General features: G+C 43.1%; 2 protein-coding genes across 2 annotated transcripts; both read right to left on the minus strand.

Annotated features, from left to right (window-relative positions):
- Positions 1–133: 133 nt before the first annotated feature.
- On the minus strand, positions 134–11,464 carry LOC137943191 (uncharacterized). The gene is made up of 21 exons (XM_068788885.1): positions 11,011–11,464; positions 10,651–10,911; positions 10,001–10,194; positions 9,701–9,911; positions 9,344–9,578; positions 9,128–9,215; positions 8,726–8,983; positions 6,199–7,276; positions 5,898–6,005; positions 5,623–5,807; positions 5,315–5,525; positions 4,972–5,209; positions 4,731–4,881; positions 4,267–4,563; positions 2,118–3,426; positions 1,818–1,925; positions 1,508–1,698; positions 1,212–1,422; positions 860–1,097; positions 591–741; positions 134–439 (listed from the first exon to the last, which is right to left on the minus strand). Exons 1-21 carry the CDS (start codon positions 11,462–11,464, stop codon positions 134–136), a joined length of 6,483 nt encoding a protein of 2,160 aa, XP_068644986.1.
- Positions 11,465–12,866: 1,402 nt separating this feature from the next.
- LOC137943192 (G-type lectin S-receptor-like serine/threonine-protein kinase At1g11330) lies at positions 12,867–16,283 on the minus strand. The gene is made up of 7 exons (XM_068788886.1): positions 14,981–16,283; positions 14,401–14,505; positions 14,114–14,316; positions 13,815–14,025; positions 13,484–13,718; positions 13,247–13,397; positions 12,867–13,166 (listed from the first exon to the last, which is right to left on the minus strand). Exons 1-7 carry the CDS (start codon positions 16,281–16,283, stop codon positions 12,870–12,872), a joined length of 2,505 nt encoding a protein of 834 aa, XP_068644987.1. The 3' UTR covers positions 12,867–12,869.

The following is a 16,283-nucleotide window of genomic DNA, read 5'->3' on the forward strand; positions in this document are numbered from 1 at the left end:
GGTTTCTTGGGTGGGTTATTTTATTTGATGTTGTTAAGATTGCATTAATCATGTCACTAAGAAAACATTGCCCCAGTGATACTCGATGCAATTGAAACGAAAGAGAAAGAGCCAGGAGAGATCTGTTGCCGGTCTATCGCCCCACAGGCATAGTAAATGTTACATCGTTTGCTGAAAAGCTCTCAGGACTACGCTCAGGGGTTATCTCCCTCACAGTCCTCGCAACAGTGAACTTGGGTTGTTTTGGCGTCTGAACAATGGAGGTCTCACTTTCCAACATCATAGCAACAAAGGACATATCAGGTCTCTCGTTTGGCATGTCTTGTACGCACAGGAGCCCCAAATGGACGCATCTCAGCACTTCGTGTCGTAAACAGGAGTCTCTAATGGAAGAATCCACCAACCCTGCTGCCTTATCCTCACTCCATAGCTTCCATGCCTGCAAAATATCCAGTGTGAAAAAAAAAACTTCGTGTCACTGTGTCTCAGCCTGTGATAAATTGACTGAGATTTGCAGCAGAAGTGCCTCTATGGGAGGCCAATGTCCTGTATTTATCAACAGTAAATGTGAAAGTGTTTGAAGTACTAACATGTCTAAGAAGGTGCAGAGATTGATCTTCATCGTAGAACCCAGAGTTCTTTTTCCCGGTGACGATCTCAAACAGTAATACCCCAAAACTGTAGACGTCGGATTTTGTAGAAAATAGTCCTTCCATTGCATATTCCGGAGACATATACCCACTGTATCAGATTATTAACCACTTTGGTTCAGAAGGACAAATAGAGAATGAACAGTCTACTTCAGATTATTAACCAAAATACAAGTCTGCAGGTTCGGTATATGCGTCGAAATACTTACTATGTTCCCACCACTCGATTGGTGGTCGCATGGTTCTGATTTCCTCCGAAGATCCTTGCAAGCCCAAAATCTGCGATTTTGGGGTTCATCTCTTCATCCAACAAGATATTTCCAGCTTTGAGGTCTCGATGGATTATGCGTAGCCGTGAATCACGATGAAGATAGAGTAGGCCTCGACTTATCCCTTTGATAATGTTAAAACGCTTCGTCCAATCTAGTCCCACCCGTTTACTTGGATCTGTAAAGATGTTTTGATTAACGGTGATTAGTAGTGAATAGATGCTGTCAAGAATTGGTAACTTGTATGGAGTTTCAAAAGAAATAAAACGCCTGAAGGCTGTCTGAAATTTACCCAAAATAAACACGTCCAAGCTCTTATTAGGCATGAATTCGTACAACAACATCTTCTCTTCGCCTTGGACACAACAACCTAGAAGCTTAACAAGGTTCCTGTGCTGCAATTTTGCAAACAGTATGACCTCATTCTTGAATTCTTCCACGCCTTGTCCAGATCCACTTGATAGTCTCTTTACAGCTATTTCCTTTCCCCCGGATAGGTATCCCTGCAAATATGACAACACTGTTTTATATTTTCTCCAATCATGGAGTTTTTCGATTTTCAAACTGTGTTAAAAATGTCGAATTTACCTTGTAAACAGGACCAAACCCTCCTTGCCCTAGCTTGTTTGCACCACAAAAATTGCCCGTGGCAAGTGCTACAGTACTAAAATCAAACAGAGGCAGTTGAGGTACTTTCTCCTTCCTATCTCCATCTCCGAGCTTAAGTTCATGTGGGAAATGTGGTGAATGTTTTTTCTCCTTTCCAACCTTCCATAAATCTGCGTGAAGCATGAAAAACAGACGGTTTCATTGTCTGTGATGAAGTGAAAATACGATTTCCGAGGCCCAGATTCTGCAATTAACAAAATAAATTTCTCTGGTTCTAGCAGACACCTACACTTGAGTTTTCGTCGACACCTCCAAAACATGCAGGGGAGAGAGATTACAACCAGGGCAGCCAAAACGATTGCCACAATGATAATTTTGGGCATTTTATTTTTCTCAACTGCATGAAAAACAGAGAGGAAAGAGAGAGAATCAGCAAATAGTTTTGAAAAACAGAGGAGATATCCAATCATAGCAATTGAGCTCTTGCACTCACTCTGTTTCTGCACTTACGGAAGGGTATTAGCATGACAGAGTTCAGAGATGAATTTTTTTAAGATCTCCCTAGCTAAAGCTGAATTTTCAACCTTACCGAGCTCTGAAGCAGTAACACGCACGTACAGCTGATTCCCTCCTTCCGGAAATCGCCGTATGTCCACCAAATTGCGCCCCCAGAGAAGGCATCCGATTCCGCTAGCGAAGGTATAAGCCCCGCAAGTACAATTATTCAAGCAACTCTGTCTGCATTCCTCTTCATCTTCCACAGCAACCCAATCTTCATGATCAGGTAGCTTTACTCCTTCCAACCTGAAGAAACCGCCGGTTTGTGTTTTTTCAGTATCAATCGCGTTGCTGTCACATTTAAGAGGGATTCTCCTGGAGCAACCACTAGACCAATTCCCCGCAGTCCACTCGTCCATGGACTTTGGCTCGAAACCTTTCAAACAACTACACAGGGGTGAATCGCCCACATTGCAGCTCCCATATTCCCCGCACTTCCCAAATGCCTCGCACGCCTCTGATGGTTCTGACCAAGTCACAGCCCACTCTTTTCTTATCTGATCCCATTTTAACTGCTCTAGCATTCCATCCCATCTTGTACGAAATCTAATCAAATCTGAATTGTTGAACAGAGTGAATGAGAAGAACTTGTTACCGTTTTGATCATCGTAACTGAGCCTGAATCCGAAAAGATACATCGGTTTCTTATCAGCAAGTCCTGTAAACGTCTCTCCATTCCATGGGGCACTACGCCAGTAGCGTATTATTCCATTCCAGACGACGATCTGGGCCACGCTGTCCGTGTCCGCAGATAAAGAGAAATTTCCTGTCGCTGGATCATTGAGTGATTTCCAAGCAGTGTAGATTTTCTGGGTCCGGGTCTGTATGTCCAGTCCAAGTTTCATCCCAGGTAGAAATGTATCAGTTGGGTGGTCGAAGCTTTGCCAGAGTGTTTTGCCTGAATTATTATCCTGAAGAATCAGATTGCCAAAATCAGAAAGCAAAGCAGTTGAATTGCTCGAGAACTCGGAAGTGTTTGTCGACCACAAAGTGGTTTTCTTGGAGTCTGAGATCACCAAATTTCCATCGTCCCCAAAAGTTAGGACTCCGGAGGAATCAGAAAGAGGAGCTTCTCTGTTGGCTACCCACACCACGGTTTGTACAGGAATCTTGTAATACCAAATTCCCACATAGCGTCTGGTTGAATTTCCAGGACTGAAGAAGCCCAAAACGAAATTCTCCCCTGCAGAAATCAGAACCTGGCCGTCTCTAATTGATTGGCGCTGTGTTATGGTGTCGGCTGCATGAAGAGTTGGGAAGACGAAGCAAAACGATATTAAGAAAGAAGAAGCTAAAACACTGAGACCCATCACTTGCAGCTGAATATCACCACAAGCAGCCTAACGGGGAGATCTGCTTACTGAAAGCTTCTGTTGTCTACCCCCAGTTCTTTTGTTTGGAAACTGAGAACATTTTGTTTGAATCTTTCCTGCCATTTGCTTGAATTTCATCACTCCTGCCTCCAAATTTGAACTGCAAAACAGAGTAACAGCGAGTTGACAGGAAGACTTTTCGTTCCAATATCGATTCATTGCACACTCTCTTAACTAATAATGGACCATGGAAGCTTTGATTGTCTGGCAGCTGAAGGTATTAATGGCGCCGCCATGATTGACGATCCCTGTGCTCTGATCATAAAGTTTAATTTTACTAATTACAGCAATTAAAACTATCTAGAGCACCTGAAGAATCAACTTCTGAGCTTCAACCATAAAGCCTCAAGGGTATGGGTTAAAACATCGAGCTCTATCCTCCTTGGCCTCATGACCATCTTGGGAATTCTTCCCTTGTCTCTTTCTCTCCCATAAGATCAAAGGGAATACCTTTAAGGTATTGTTGGCCACAAGTGGGGAAAGAATAATTGGGGTGGCAACTCTAAATCTTACCATTTGTCAAAATATTTGATTTGGGGTCACGAGTCCCTTTCGTTTTCGGAATTTTATAACTTCCAACTTTCTTTCATTTTCAAAATATATGACGCATCCTACGTTCCCCTAGTGAGACTTTGTCTCTACAATTATGACAATTAGGACACAGCTTGGGCCATCGGGATATCACAGCTCCGGCCTCCGGGGCCCGGAGCTTCTACTAGGAACCCTCATAATGTCTCTCGTTCAGATTCTTTTCATCTCAAACAAAAAGTAAAGCACAAGAAGACTACAGTTGGTGGATCATCGTCCCATAGGCAGAGTTAAAGTTACTTCATTTGCTGAAAAGCACTCGGGACTCTGCTCGGGGTTTATCTCTCTCAGAGTCCTTGCTGTAGCGAACTTGGGCTGTTTTGGCATCTGACCGATCGAGGTTTCACTTTCTAACATTAAATCAATGAATGACATATCAGGTCTATCACATGGCAAGTCTTGAACGCTCAACAGTCCTAAATGGATGCATCTCAGCACTTCATGACGTACACAGGAGTCTCTGATACTGGGATCCACCAACTCGGTTGCCTTATCCTCGCTCCAGAGCCTCCATACCTGAAAATATTTACAGCCAAGTGGGCCTCAGTAGCCATTCCCAGAAGCATCCACGGTGATTAATTTGAAAGGAGGCTGTCATGAGTCACAGTAGTTCCTGTTTGGGACTCTTGCAGTCTTGCGTGGCGTCAATGAATAAAAGAAAGGAAAAAGTAAATCGTACTTACATGCCCGAGGAGATGGAGTGATTGATCTTGGTTGTAGAACCCCGAGTTCTTCTTGCCCGTGACAATCTCGAATAGTAAAACACCGAAACTGTAGACATCTGATTTTGTGGAAAATATTCCTTCCATTGCATATTCAGGAGACATGTACCCACTGTGTCAACCATTAAGCTTGTTAAAGGAGCTCAAAACGATCAAGAAGGCTGGCATATCTAGGTTTGATTATATGCGGCGATGTACTTACTATGTTCCCACCACTCGGTTAGTTCTTGCTTGATGCTGATCTCCATCAAAGATCCTGGCAAGACCAAAATCTGAGATTTTGGGGTTCATCTCTTCGTCCAACAAGACGTTTCCAGCTTTCAGGTCTCGGTGAATTATGCGCAGCCTTGAATCACGGTGAAGATAGAGCAGCCCTCTACTTACCCCTTTGATGATGTTGAAACGTTTTGTCCAATCCAGTTGCACCTGCCGTCTTGGATCTGTCAGAATAATGTTTGATTAAGCGGAGTCTTTGATGCTAGACTGATATTTGCTTCCAAATGGCCAGCGGAGACTCTCAGATAAAGGATCGTAATCAAAGTTACCAGAAAGAAAAGCATCCAAGCCCTTGTTAGGCATTAATTCGTACAACAGCATCTTCTCTTCGCCTTGGATGCAGCAACCGAGAAGCCTGACGAGGTTCCTGTGCTGCAAATTAGCAAACAGTATGACCTCGCTCCTGAATTCCATGATGCCCTGCCCAGAACCACTTGAGAGTCTCTTTACAGCTACTTCTTGTCCCCCTTCTAGACACCCCTGCAACGACAATGCCGTTTTATGCCTGCCAGAATCATGAATTGCTTCGATTTTCAAAATCGTTCTGAATTATGACATTTTTGCAGTTCTTAAATACCTTGTAAACAGGACCAAACCCTCCTTGTCCAAGCTTATTTTCATCAGAAAAGTTGTCTGTTGCAAGCGCAACACAGCTATAATCGAACAATGGCAGCTGGGTAACTTTTCTTTTGCTATCTCCAAGGTCAAGTTCTTCTGGTATATCAATGGAAATTTCTCTCTCTGTTCCTATCCTCCATGAATCTGAATGAGGCGTGAAAAATAGAGCAAGTCATTGTTTCAGAATCTGCAGTTAATTACTGAGAAATTTCTCTCGTTGGAGCAAACACTTACCCTTCAGTTTTCGCCGATGCCTCCAGAGAATGCAGGAGGCAGAAATTACCACCAGGGCCGCTAAAGCGATGGTAACTACGATAATCTTTGGCATTCTGTTCTTCCCCGCTGCATGCCCAAACCGAGAAGGAAAAAATATGGTAAAATGAGGATGATGATCGACAACAACCTAAGAGCTGAGGAAAAACAACACATAACAGCACATTTCGTGACATTGAGAGGCCTTGCCATCGCTCTGTTTCTGCTCCTACTAGAGAAACATTAAACCAGAAGAGGGATTGCCCTGTTTTCTTGACATTACCTAGTTCCGAAGCAGCAAGACGCACGTTCAGTTGGCTCCCTCCTTCCGGAAAATGCCTTATATCCAACAAATTACGCCCCCACAGAAGGCACCCAATTCCATTAGCGTAAGTATAAGCTCTACAAGTACAGTTACTGTAACAACTCTGCTTGCATTCCTCTTCGTTTGCGACTGCAACCCAATCTTCATAATCGGGTAATTTAATTCCTTCCACACTGTAAAACCCATCTGTCTCTCTTTCTCCTGGGTCGCTCGAATTACCCTTACAGGCCAAAGGAGTTCTCCTAGAGCAACCACCCTTCCAATTCCCCTTGCTCCACTCTTCTGCAGATTTTGGCTTGAAACCTTTCAAACAAGTACACACTGCTGAACTGCTCGAACTACAGATCGCATACTCTCCACACCGTCCATAGTCCTCGCACACATTTGTGGGCTGCGACCACGATAAAACCCATTCTTCCTTTCTCTCGTCCCAGGCAAACTGCTCTTCTACACCGTCCCATCTTGTTCGATATCTGACGAAATCGGAGTTGTTGAACAGAGTGAACGAGAAGTAGTCGTTGCCGTTTTGATTATCGTAACTGAGCCTGAACCCGAAAAGATATATGGGTCTTTTGTTTGCCACACCGGCGAAGGTTTCGCCGTTCCACACTCCGCTCCGCCAATGGCGTCTTGATCCCTTCCATAGAACGACCTGGGGGGCTCCGTCCGAGTCTGCGCTTTTATAGAAGTCCCCTTCGGCTGGGTCATTAGGAGACTTCCACGAAGTAAAAACCTTCTGCAGGCCGGTTTGGCCATCTAGTCCAAGTTTCATCCCAGGTAGGAACGAGTCAGTTGGGTGGTCGAAGCTCTCCCACAAGTCGTTACCAGAACTATCATCTCGGAGAATCAGATTGCCGGAATCCGAAAGCAAAGCAGTCGAATTGCTGGAGAGCTCGGAAGTGTTTGTCGACCACAGGGTGGTTTTCTTGGAGTCCAAGATCACCAAGTTCCCATCATCTGCAATGGTAAGGATTCCGGAGGAATCCGAAATCGGGGTTCCTCTGTTGGCTACCCAAACTACTGTTTGTATAGGAACCTTGTAATACCAAATTCCGACGTAACGTTTAGTCGAATTGCCAGGACTGAAGAACCCCAATGTGAAACGCTCTCCAGCAGAAAGCAGAGTCTGGCCGTCCCTGATGGATTGGCCTTGAGTTATGGAATCAGCTGCGTGGGAAGTTAGACAGAAGAAGCAAGATGACGCTAAGAAGGATGACAAGATGACCCACGATCTCTCAACACTAAAACCCATACTCCAAACAGAATAATATGACAAAGAACCTCGCTAATATATCCAAATCTTCATTAGGAAAAACCAGAAACAACAAGGAGCTGACAGAGAAGAAGGCTCCGCTTCCAACCCGTTAGTCTGTCTTTGGAGAAAAGAGCTCAATATCATCTGGCTGGGACCGGTGTTCCTATTTATGATGGAAACGCAGTCAGGCGAAATAGTGAAAATTTAACAAAAAGATAAATACAAGAATTGTTCCAATAATGTCTGAAATCTGCTGCCACTTGCAGCAGCCGCCATGGCCCATAATCTTTGAAGGTTTAGCATGATTGCCCAGCGGCTAAGGGAATTACTCCAATTTGACCGTAGTAATTCATTTGATCCATAAAGAGGCCAGACATAAACATCAAATTAGTTCGATTTTCACTTCATGAGTATTCTTTTGATAATGCCAAAGATGGAGTTGGCTTTCTGCCATCATCTCTCTGAACAATTGCTTCATGAAGAGGATCAAAAAGATCACTGACGGGAGATTTTATGCTTTATATGTCTCTTCGGTTTTAATGCGACCTGCTATCATTTTTAAAAATAATCATGACGCCATGTCGGTGCTTAGTTAGAATAACGGGAGAAGCATAGTTGGATAATATGTAATGGTTTTATGTGACCTACCCTATCTTATTCTTATGGATTTTCTGAAATCTGCCATGGTTGGTTGATATAATCTAAACTTTTACCTCTGCTCCTACCGTAACCCTCTGCTCATCATCTTTGGTTCTGCCAACATTTGCCCTGGTTTTATGGTGCATAGAAATGGATTTATGCCCTAAATGAGAGTTATTTACCGGCATTTCTCCCTTTTACCTGTTGCGCAACTCTTCACTGGGTTGGAAATCCTTAAGTCTATTTATGCTCAAGAAATCAACTTGTTACGAGTTTACAAACTATACACCAAGATGTTTCAAGAAAGGTCAAAGGTCAATAGTATGCCTTAGGTCTTGGGTTATTTACAATCAATTATGGCACCAATTGGAAGTTTTTTTTTTCCAAGTAGCTTCAATAGACATGGTGAAATTACAGATAGAATGGATTGCCAGGTGAGCTAGAATGCATTTCAACCAAAAGTTTAACTAAAACAAGTTGGGATTGTTAATAACCATGATGATATCCTTGGTGATCTAATGGTTCAGTGGGATTGATGGTCATCCCTCAAATCTAGCGACCTTCTAACGTTGTCACAGTCATATTTTTCACAGAGCATCTCTCTTCATGTGTAGTGGATTCCCTCGAAGTTGTTAAAGTGAATGCTGGCCGTTTTGGAGTCAGAGGAATCCCAGTATCAGTACCCAGAAAAACTGTAATATCAGACATCGTAGGCCTGTCTGCTGCAAATTCCTGCGTGCAGAGGAGTCCGACATGGATGCATCTCAAGACTTCTACTTCAGAACATGTTGGACGCAGTTTTGGGTCGATGAACTCCAGAGCTTGCCCATCATTCCACAGCTGCCAGGCCTGAAAGTGACGATATGTTAATCTTCATTCATAGAACAGGGAGCATTTGAGCTCGGAAATGATGAGAGATGGCTACTTACGTGACTCAGAAGGTTTGAGAGACTGCTCCTGGTTATAGAAACTACTGTTCTTCTTTCTGCTCACGATCTCCAGAAGTAAGACCCCGAAACTGAAGACGTCTGCTTTTTCGGAAAATCGACCTTCCATGGCGTACTCTGGAGACATATAGCCACTGCATCGTATTGTTTGAAATGAGAAAGGAGCTAAAGAGAGCTGAAATAATGAATTTACAGATGCAGCAACGGGAACAATCTTCTACATACGATCTCTCCCTTGAAAGTAAACTCAGTCCGTACTTACTAGGTCCCGACGACCCGGCTAGTGTTAGCTTGAATCTGATCTCCTCCAAAAATTCTTGCCAGGCCGAAGTCTGAAATTTTGGGGTTTAATTCTTTGTCCAGAAGGATGTTACTCGCTTTCAGATCTCTGTGGATAATCTTCAATCTGGAGTCTCTATGGAGATAAAGAAGCCCACGAGCAATCCCTTCAATAATGTGAAAGCGTTGACGCCAATCTAGTTTTTGTTCGTCTGAATCTGTCAATACAAATTAGAAATCTTCTGTATCAGACCCATGAAAAAGTTGAACTGCACTAAAAACAGAAAAAGCCAAAAAAAAAAAAAAAAACAAATCTTGGATTCGATTAGCATTTCATCACCAAATATAAATGCGTCCAAACTTTTATTGGGCAGGTATTCGTAAAGCAGCATTTTTTCTTCTCCCTGGATACAATAACCCACAAGACGAACTAGATTCTTGTGTTGAACTCTGGAAATCACCAAAACCTCATTTCTGAACTCCTGCAAGCCTTGCCCAGAGCTTCTAGAAAGTCTCTTCACCGCTACCTCCTGTCCACCCGGCAATGTCCCCTGAAGACAACCATTTTAATTAGTACAATGTTTCTTGAATTTGACTCCGATGAGTTCTGCCATGGCATTGTAGTTGAAGAGAAGGCTACCCTGTAAACAGGACCAAAACCGCCTTCTCCGAGCTTATTTGCAGGGGAGAAGTTGTCAGTAACAAAGGCTACCACTTTAAAATCGAATATGGGAAGCTCTCGTCCTCCCTGATGCTTCAAACCGATCGGCCCTGAATTTGTTGTCATGGCTTGATCTGATAGCTCCGTGCCCACAACGAGATTGGCTATTAGCGCTGTTTCATCTCAGTGCCTTGATTCAGAAGCGTAAAGAAGAAAAAAATGTCGACATTGGAAAGGATCCTTACCTCTACGTTTAGCAAGCCACCTCCACACCGCAAATGATACTCGTTCCCAAAACTACAATTGTAACGATTACCTTCACCTGGTTCTTTCCACCTTCGACAAAATGAAATATCTCATTTTTGTTAATCAATGGTTAGTTGCAAAACTTGTTATAAGTAATAAAAATATTTTTTAAATCCTGTTTTACTGTGGAGTATTTCTGATAAGCGAGAATCATCTAAGCCGGAGAAGGGTCCCCGGCCTCTACCTCCATTATGCCATACGAGAAGAGAGAATGGGGAAGGGGAGGAGAGCCACCACCCCTTTCTTCCAACCAATGTGAGACTTTTGCTATCAATAGCATGAGAAGAGGAAAGATAAAGTGACATGAAACGCGTCGACCTGACCTAGTTCTGAAGCTGGAAGACGGACATAGAGATCAACTCCATCTACTCGGAAAATTTGAAGGTCTATCAACTCTGCACTCCAAAACATGCAGCCAATCCCGGCATCGAATGCATAAGCTACACAGGAGCAATTGCAAAGGCACTTACCCTCGCATCCCTTGGCATCATGAAAACTCAACGAGGCAATGGAGTCTGGCGGTTTCATCTTCCGCATCTTCAGAAAGTTGTTTTCCTCCTTCTCCGCGGTGCTACTTCCATTTGCTTCACAACTCAAAGGTTTTTTTCTTACACACCCACCCGACCAATTTCATTCATTCCATTCCTCCCTGAATCTGGGTTGGAACCCCCTTATGCATGTACACAATGGCGACGACAACGGATTGCGGACACCATAAGGTCCACACTTGTCATAAACGTCGCATTCATTCGCCGGAGCCGTCCAGGAAGTAAACCATTCTTTCTTCTTATCATCCCATTCCTGTTCCAAAAGATTTCCCGTCGAATTCAACATGAACCGAGTTTGGTTGAGCTCGGAATCGATAAAAACACCAAATATAAGGTCAACTGATCCTCCTTCAATGGTGATACTGAATCCGTCGAGGTAAACTGAACCCATCCCAGGTACCCCTAGAAATACTCGACCGTTCCATGGTCCATTGCGCCAGTATGGCTCAGAGTTTCTCCAGAGATAAACTTGAGGCGGCTTGATGGGAGAGAGCCCAAGAGAAAATTTTCCCGCAGAAGGATCGGATGTGTCTTTCCATGATTGCAGAAAACGTGATTGATTTGTATTTGACGTGATTCCAAGCTTCATCTTTGGCACGAAGGCATGACATAGATGATCAAAGCTTTGTCATATCGTTTCTCCAGTATTCACATCCAGCAGCACAAGATTACCTGTATCCAAGAGTCTGGCGCTTGAGTTCCTTACGGCAGTTGAAGTAGCAGTCGACCAAAGGAGATTCTCTCTTCCATCGGTGATGACAAGGCTTCCGTTCTCATTAATGAAGATTACCCCGGAAGAATCTGTAAGAGGGTTTTCTCTGTTAGCAACCCAGACAACGGAAACGGGCTGCTCTGGTTCATAACCGTACCATATCCCAACGTACCGATTACTAGAACGACCGGGACTAAAGAACCCCAGCAAAAACTTTCCTCCACCCGAGGCGATGGATTCGCCATCTTTGAGCGCTCTGTTCGGAGTAATTGTGTCTCTGGTCTTGCAGGGTGAAAGGCAAAATACAGAGAAGAGGAAACAAAAAATAAGAGATTTCATACCGACTCCTTTTCTCATTCTGACGCATCTCACAAACTTTGGTTGCTTTGTCCGAAAGAAGTGAAGGAGTTTCAGAGTTCGAACACTATTGGGCGCGTCTGTGGTTTTCTCTTCACCATGACTTGACTTGATTTCATTCTTCTACTTTTCATATCTAAATCAACGTCAATATTTTTTTCATTAACAAAAATATGTGAACGGGGTTGATGGCTGAGTTTATCTTCCGTCTGAAATTCTAATACGTGGGTAGCTGCAAATTATTTAGATGAAAGGAAATGACTATCCGATAGCAGTATTTTTGTACTCTTCCACCATTTTTTCAACGAGCTGATCAGAAGGGAGGGAGACGAACAACAGATTCTTCTTTTCCAAATAATGAAACTTGCTCTGCTTGGAGCAAAACACCCGATTTTCCATCTCAGTTAATTATTATTAGCCAAACCCAAACATGTGTCAAAGCACCGTGTTGTGTTCAAGTAAACTCCAGATACCAGACCAGCTCCGTGTTTGAGAAGTTTCCTCTGAGATTAGTTCATTTGAAACGAAGAGAACCGCTTTAATTCTGCAGTTTGGAGTTCCAGCATAGTCAAAGATTCCAAAAAAACATAAATCACACGATTTAAAGCATAGTAATGGCCCGGTAGCTCCAACAATGGCATCATGTAGTCATTAAAGCACATTGGATTCATTTTTAATCCGTTAGATTCAGATTTTGACCTGTTGGCACTTAGATTCAAAGGGTTAATTTTAAGCAATAAAAGCAAGAACGATAACGGAATAGCCTTTTTTGTTAACTCTATATACTTGATGGAGCTGAATGGAGTTGGATGTAGCCAAACCCCAACGTTCTCATCTTGTTCAATCATTATCAATGCTCTACATTGATTCAGACGAATAGCATAAAAAATTTCAAACGAATATGATTAATATGATCCCTTTCTATCTAACGGCCTTCTAACATTGTTATAGTGACATTATTTACAGATGCTCTCTCTTCAGTGGAAGGGGATCCCCTCGAAATTGTTACCGTGAACGCTGGCTGTTTTGGAGTTGGAGGAGTCGCAGTATCAGTACCCAGAAATAATGTTATAGCAGAAATCATAGGCCTGTCCGCTGCATATTCCTGCACGCACAGGAGTCCGACATGGATGCATCTCAAGACTTCTGCTTCAGAATATGTTGAACCCAGTTTCGGGTCGATCAGCTTCAGTGCTTGCCCCTCGTTCCAGAGCTTCCAGGCCTGAAAATGTCAATATATTAGCCTTCATATAAACAAGGTGGAATTCTTTAGCATGAAAACGATGAGAAACGGCTAGTTACATGGCTCTGAAGGTTCAAAGAGGATTCCTGGTTATAGAAACTGGTGTTCTTCTTGCCGCTCACGATCTCTAGAAGCAATACCCCGAAACTGAAGACATCAGATTTCTCTGAGAATCGGCCTTCCATGGCGTACTCCGGAGACATATAGCCACTGCATCGCATTGGTTGAAATCAATGGGAGCTGAAATAATGGATTTAACACGATATTGTATTGGAAGTAAACTAGTCAGTACTCACTAGGTTCCGACGACTCGCCTAGTCTCTGCTTGAATCTCATTTCCTCCAAATATTCTTGCCAAGCCGAAGTCTGAAATTTTGGGGTTTAATTCTCTGTCCAGCAATATGTTACTGGCTTTCAGATCTCGGTGAATAATTTTCAATCTAGAATCTCTGTGGAGGTAAAGAAGCCCGCGGGCGATCCCATCAATAATGTGGAACCGTTGAGCCCAATCTAGTTTTTGTTCATCCGAATCTGGAAATACAAATCCTCTGTATCATACCGATGAAAAAAATAGAACTTCTCAAAGAGAAGGAGAGGAAAAACCAAGATCTTGAAGCATTTCGTTACCAAATATAAATGAGTCCAAACTTTTATTGGGCATGTATTCGTAAAGCAACATCTTTTCTTCTCCCTCGATACAGTAACCCAAAAGACGGACTAGATTCTTGTGCTGAACTCTGGAAATCACCAAAACCTCATTTCTGAACTCCTGCAAGCCTTGCCCAGAGCTTTTCGAAAGCCTCTTAACCGCTACCTCCTGTCCACCCGGCAAAATCCCCTGAAGATGACCAATTTAATTAGCACAAAGTTTATCGAACTTGATAGCATTAATTCTGCCATGGCAATGTAGTTGAAGAAACTGGTACCTTGTAAACGGGACCAAAACCACCTCCTCCGAGCTTATTTGCAAGAGAGAAGTTGTCTGTGGCAAAGACAACCACTTTAAAATCGAATATGGGAAGCTCTCGTCCTTCTTCATGATTCAAACCGTCTGAATTTGTTGCCGATGATTGATATGATAGCTCCGTGCCCATAGGTATTAGCCTTTTCACACCTTCATCGGTTTGCCCTGAACCTGAAGCTTAAAGATGAGAAAATTGCTGATAAAGGATGACATCTCGCAATTAAAGAAACTACAATATCTCATCCTCACCTCTTCGTTTTCCAAGCCACCTCCACATTAGGAACAAGAAAACACAAATGATACTCGTTCCCAGAACAACCACTGTAATTATCACCTTGACCGGTTTCTTTTCACCTGGCACAATTTTAATTAGTTCACAGTGAATAGCACAACCAACTTATAAGCAAATTTGATGTTGTAAAAACCAATCTAGCAAGGTTAGATCAATCCATTCAGCTGTTGATCCAACAAATTGGGTTTGATTAACCAGGTTTTGAAATGATTCAGACTCTTACAAATTGACCGAAAAAAGGGAATGAATCCGAATGAACACGGATTGCTTCTAACAAGTTCAGTTAAAGGTATTCTTAAGAGCACAAAATCTATCTAATTCTAATATTTATGAAACTATTCGAACATTAAGAATAATAAATCTTCAAACCAAGCAGAAGAGTCACTATCACTATCATTTATGCTCATATGAAACCACATTTGTACAAATGTACCTGTTCTAATTAAAAATAACTTGCAAATGTAAAAATTCCTGCCATTTTTGTTTCAAAAAAGAATGGTAGATGAAAGAAAAGGACATGAAAAAAGTGGAACTGACCTAACTCTGAAGCTGGAAGACGGAGATAGAGATCAACTCCAGCGACAGGGAATATTTGAAGATCTATCAATTCTCCGCTCCAAAACATGCAACCGATCCCGGCATCGAACGCATAAGCCGAACAGGAACAGTTCCTCTTGCACACACCCTCGCATCCCTCTTCATCATCGAAACTCAACGAAGCAATGGAGTCGGGTGGTTTCATGTTCTGCAAGTTCAGAAACGCGTCTTCCTTCTCCCCCACAGCGTTGCTTCCATTGGCTTCACAACTCAATGGACGTCTCCTCACACACCCACCCGACCAATTTCCCTTGTTCCATTCCTCCCTGAATTCCGGTTCGAAACCCCTTATGCATGTACACAATGGTGATGACAACGGATTGCAGACACCATTAGGTCCACACTTACCATACAGGTCACATTCACTGGCCGGAGCCGACCAGTAAATTGACCATTTTTTTCTCTCGTCAAGCCATTCCAGTTGCTCAAGAATTCCTGTCGATTTCAAAATGAATAGAGTTGTGTTGGACTCGGAATCGTTAAAAACATCATATATAAGGTTAACAGATCCTCCTTCACTGGTAATAGTGAACCCGTTGAGGTAATTTGAACTCATCCCAGGTACCCCAAGAAATAGTCGACTGTTCCATGGTCCACTGCGCCAATATGGCTCTGAGTTGTTCCATAGTAAAATTTGATACGGCTTGAGGGTAGAAATTGAAAGAGAAAATTCTCCCGCCGAAGGATCGGAAGCGTCTTTCCAGGAGTGCAGTATTTGTGATTGATTTGTATTTTCAGTGATTCCGACCTTCATCTTTGGCAGGATCACATTAGTTGGATGATCAAAGCTTTCCCATATCGTTTCTCCAGTATTCACATCGAGCAGCACAAGATTACCCGTATCCAAGAGTCTGGCGCTGGAGTTCCTTACGGCAGTTGAAGCAGCAGTTGACCAAAGGGGATTATCGTTTCCATCGGTGACGACAAGGCTTCCGTTCCCATTAATGGAGATGGCCCCCGAAGAATCAGTAAGTGGGGTTTCTCCGTTGGCAACCCAGACAACGGGAACAGGCTCCTCTGAGTCACTTGTGTACCATATCCCAACATAGCGATTACTCGAACGACCGGGCCTAAAGAAGCCCAGCACAAACTTTCCACCTCCTGAGGCGATGGTTTCGCCGTCTTTGAGCCCTCTGTTGGGAGTAATTGCGTCTCTGGCCTTGCAGGGTGAGAACCAGAATACAGAGAAGAGGCAACAAGCAATAAGAGCTCTCATACAGACTCCTCTGATGAGCGTTGCCAT

This window comes from Aristolochia californica, unplaced genomic scaffold (assembly GCF_029961685.1).
Source record: "Aristolochia californica isolate CCGP_79_NKW_82.1479 unplaced genomic scaffold, dmAriCali1.0.hap1 SCAF_10, whole genome shotgun sequence".
NCBI lineage: Eukaryota > Viridiplantae > Streptophyta > Magnoliopsida > Piperales > Aristolochiaceae > Aristolochia > Aristolochia californica.

Coding starts and splice junctions, on each gene's coding strand:
- LOC137943192 (XM_068788886.1), bottom strand. CDS start 16,283: ATGGCAACGCTCATCAGAGGAGTCTGTATGAGAGCTCTTATTGCTTGT. Junction 14,026..14,113: donor GTTTTGGTCCCGTTTACAAG/GTACCAGTTTCT, acceptor GGTCATCTTCAG/GGGATTTTGCCGGGTGGACA. Junction 13,719..13,814: donor TTTGGACTCATTTATATTTG/GTAACGAAATGC, acceptor TTGTATTTCCAG/ATTCGGATGAACAAAAACTA.
- LOC137943191 (XM_068788885.1), bottom strand. CDS start 11,464: ATGAAGCTTGGAATCACGTCAAATACAAATCAATCACGTTTTCTGCAA. Junction 7,277..8,725: donor CACATGAAGAGAGATGCTCT/GTGAAAAATATG, acceptor TGGTATTACAAG/GTTCCTATACAAACAGTAGT. Junction 1,098..1,211: donor CTTGGACGTGTTTATTTTGG/GTAAATTTCAGA, acceptor ACATCTTTACAG/ATCCAAGTAAACGGGTGGGA.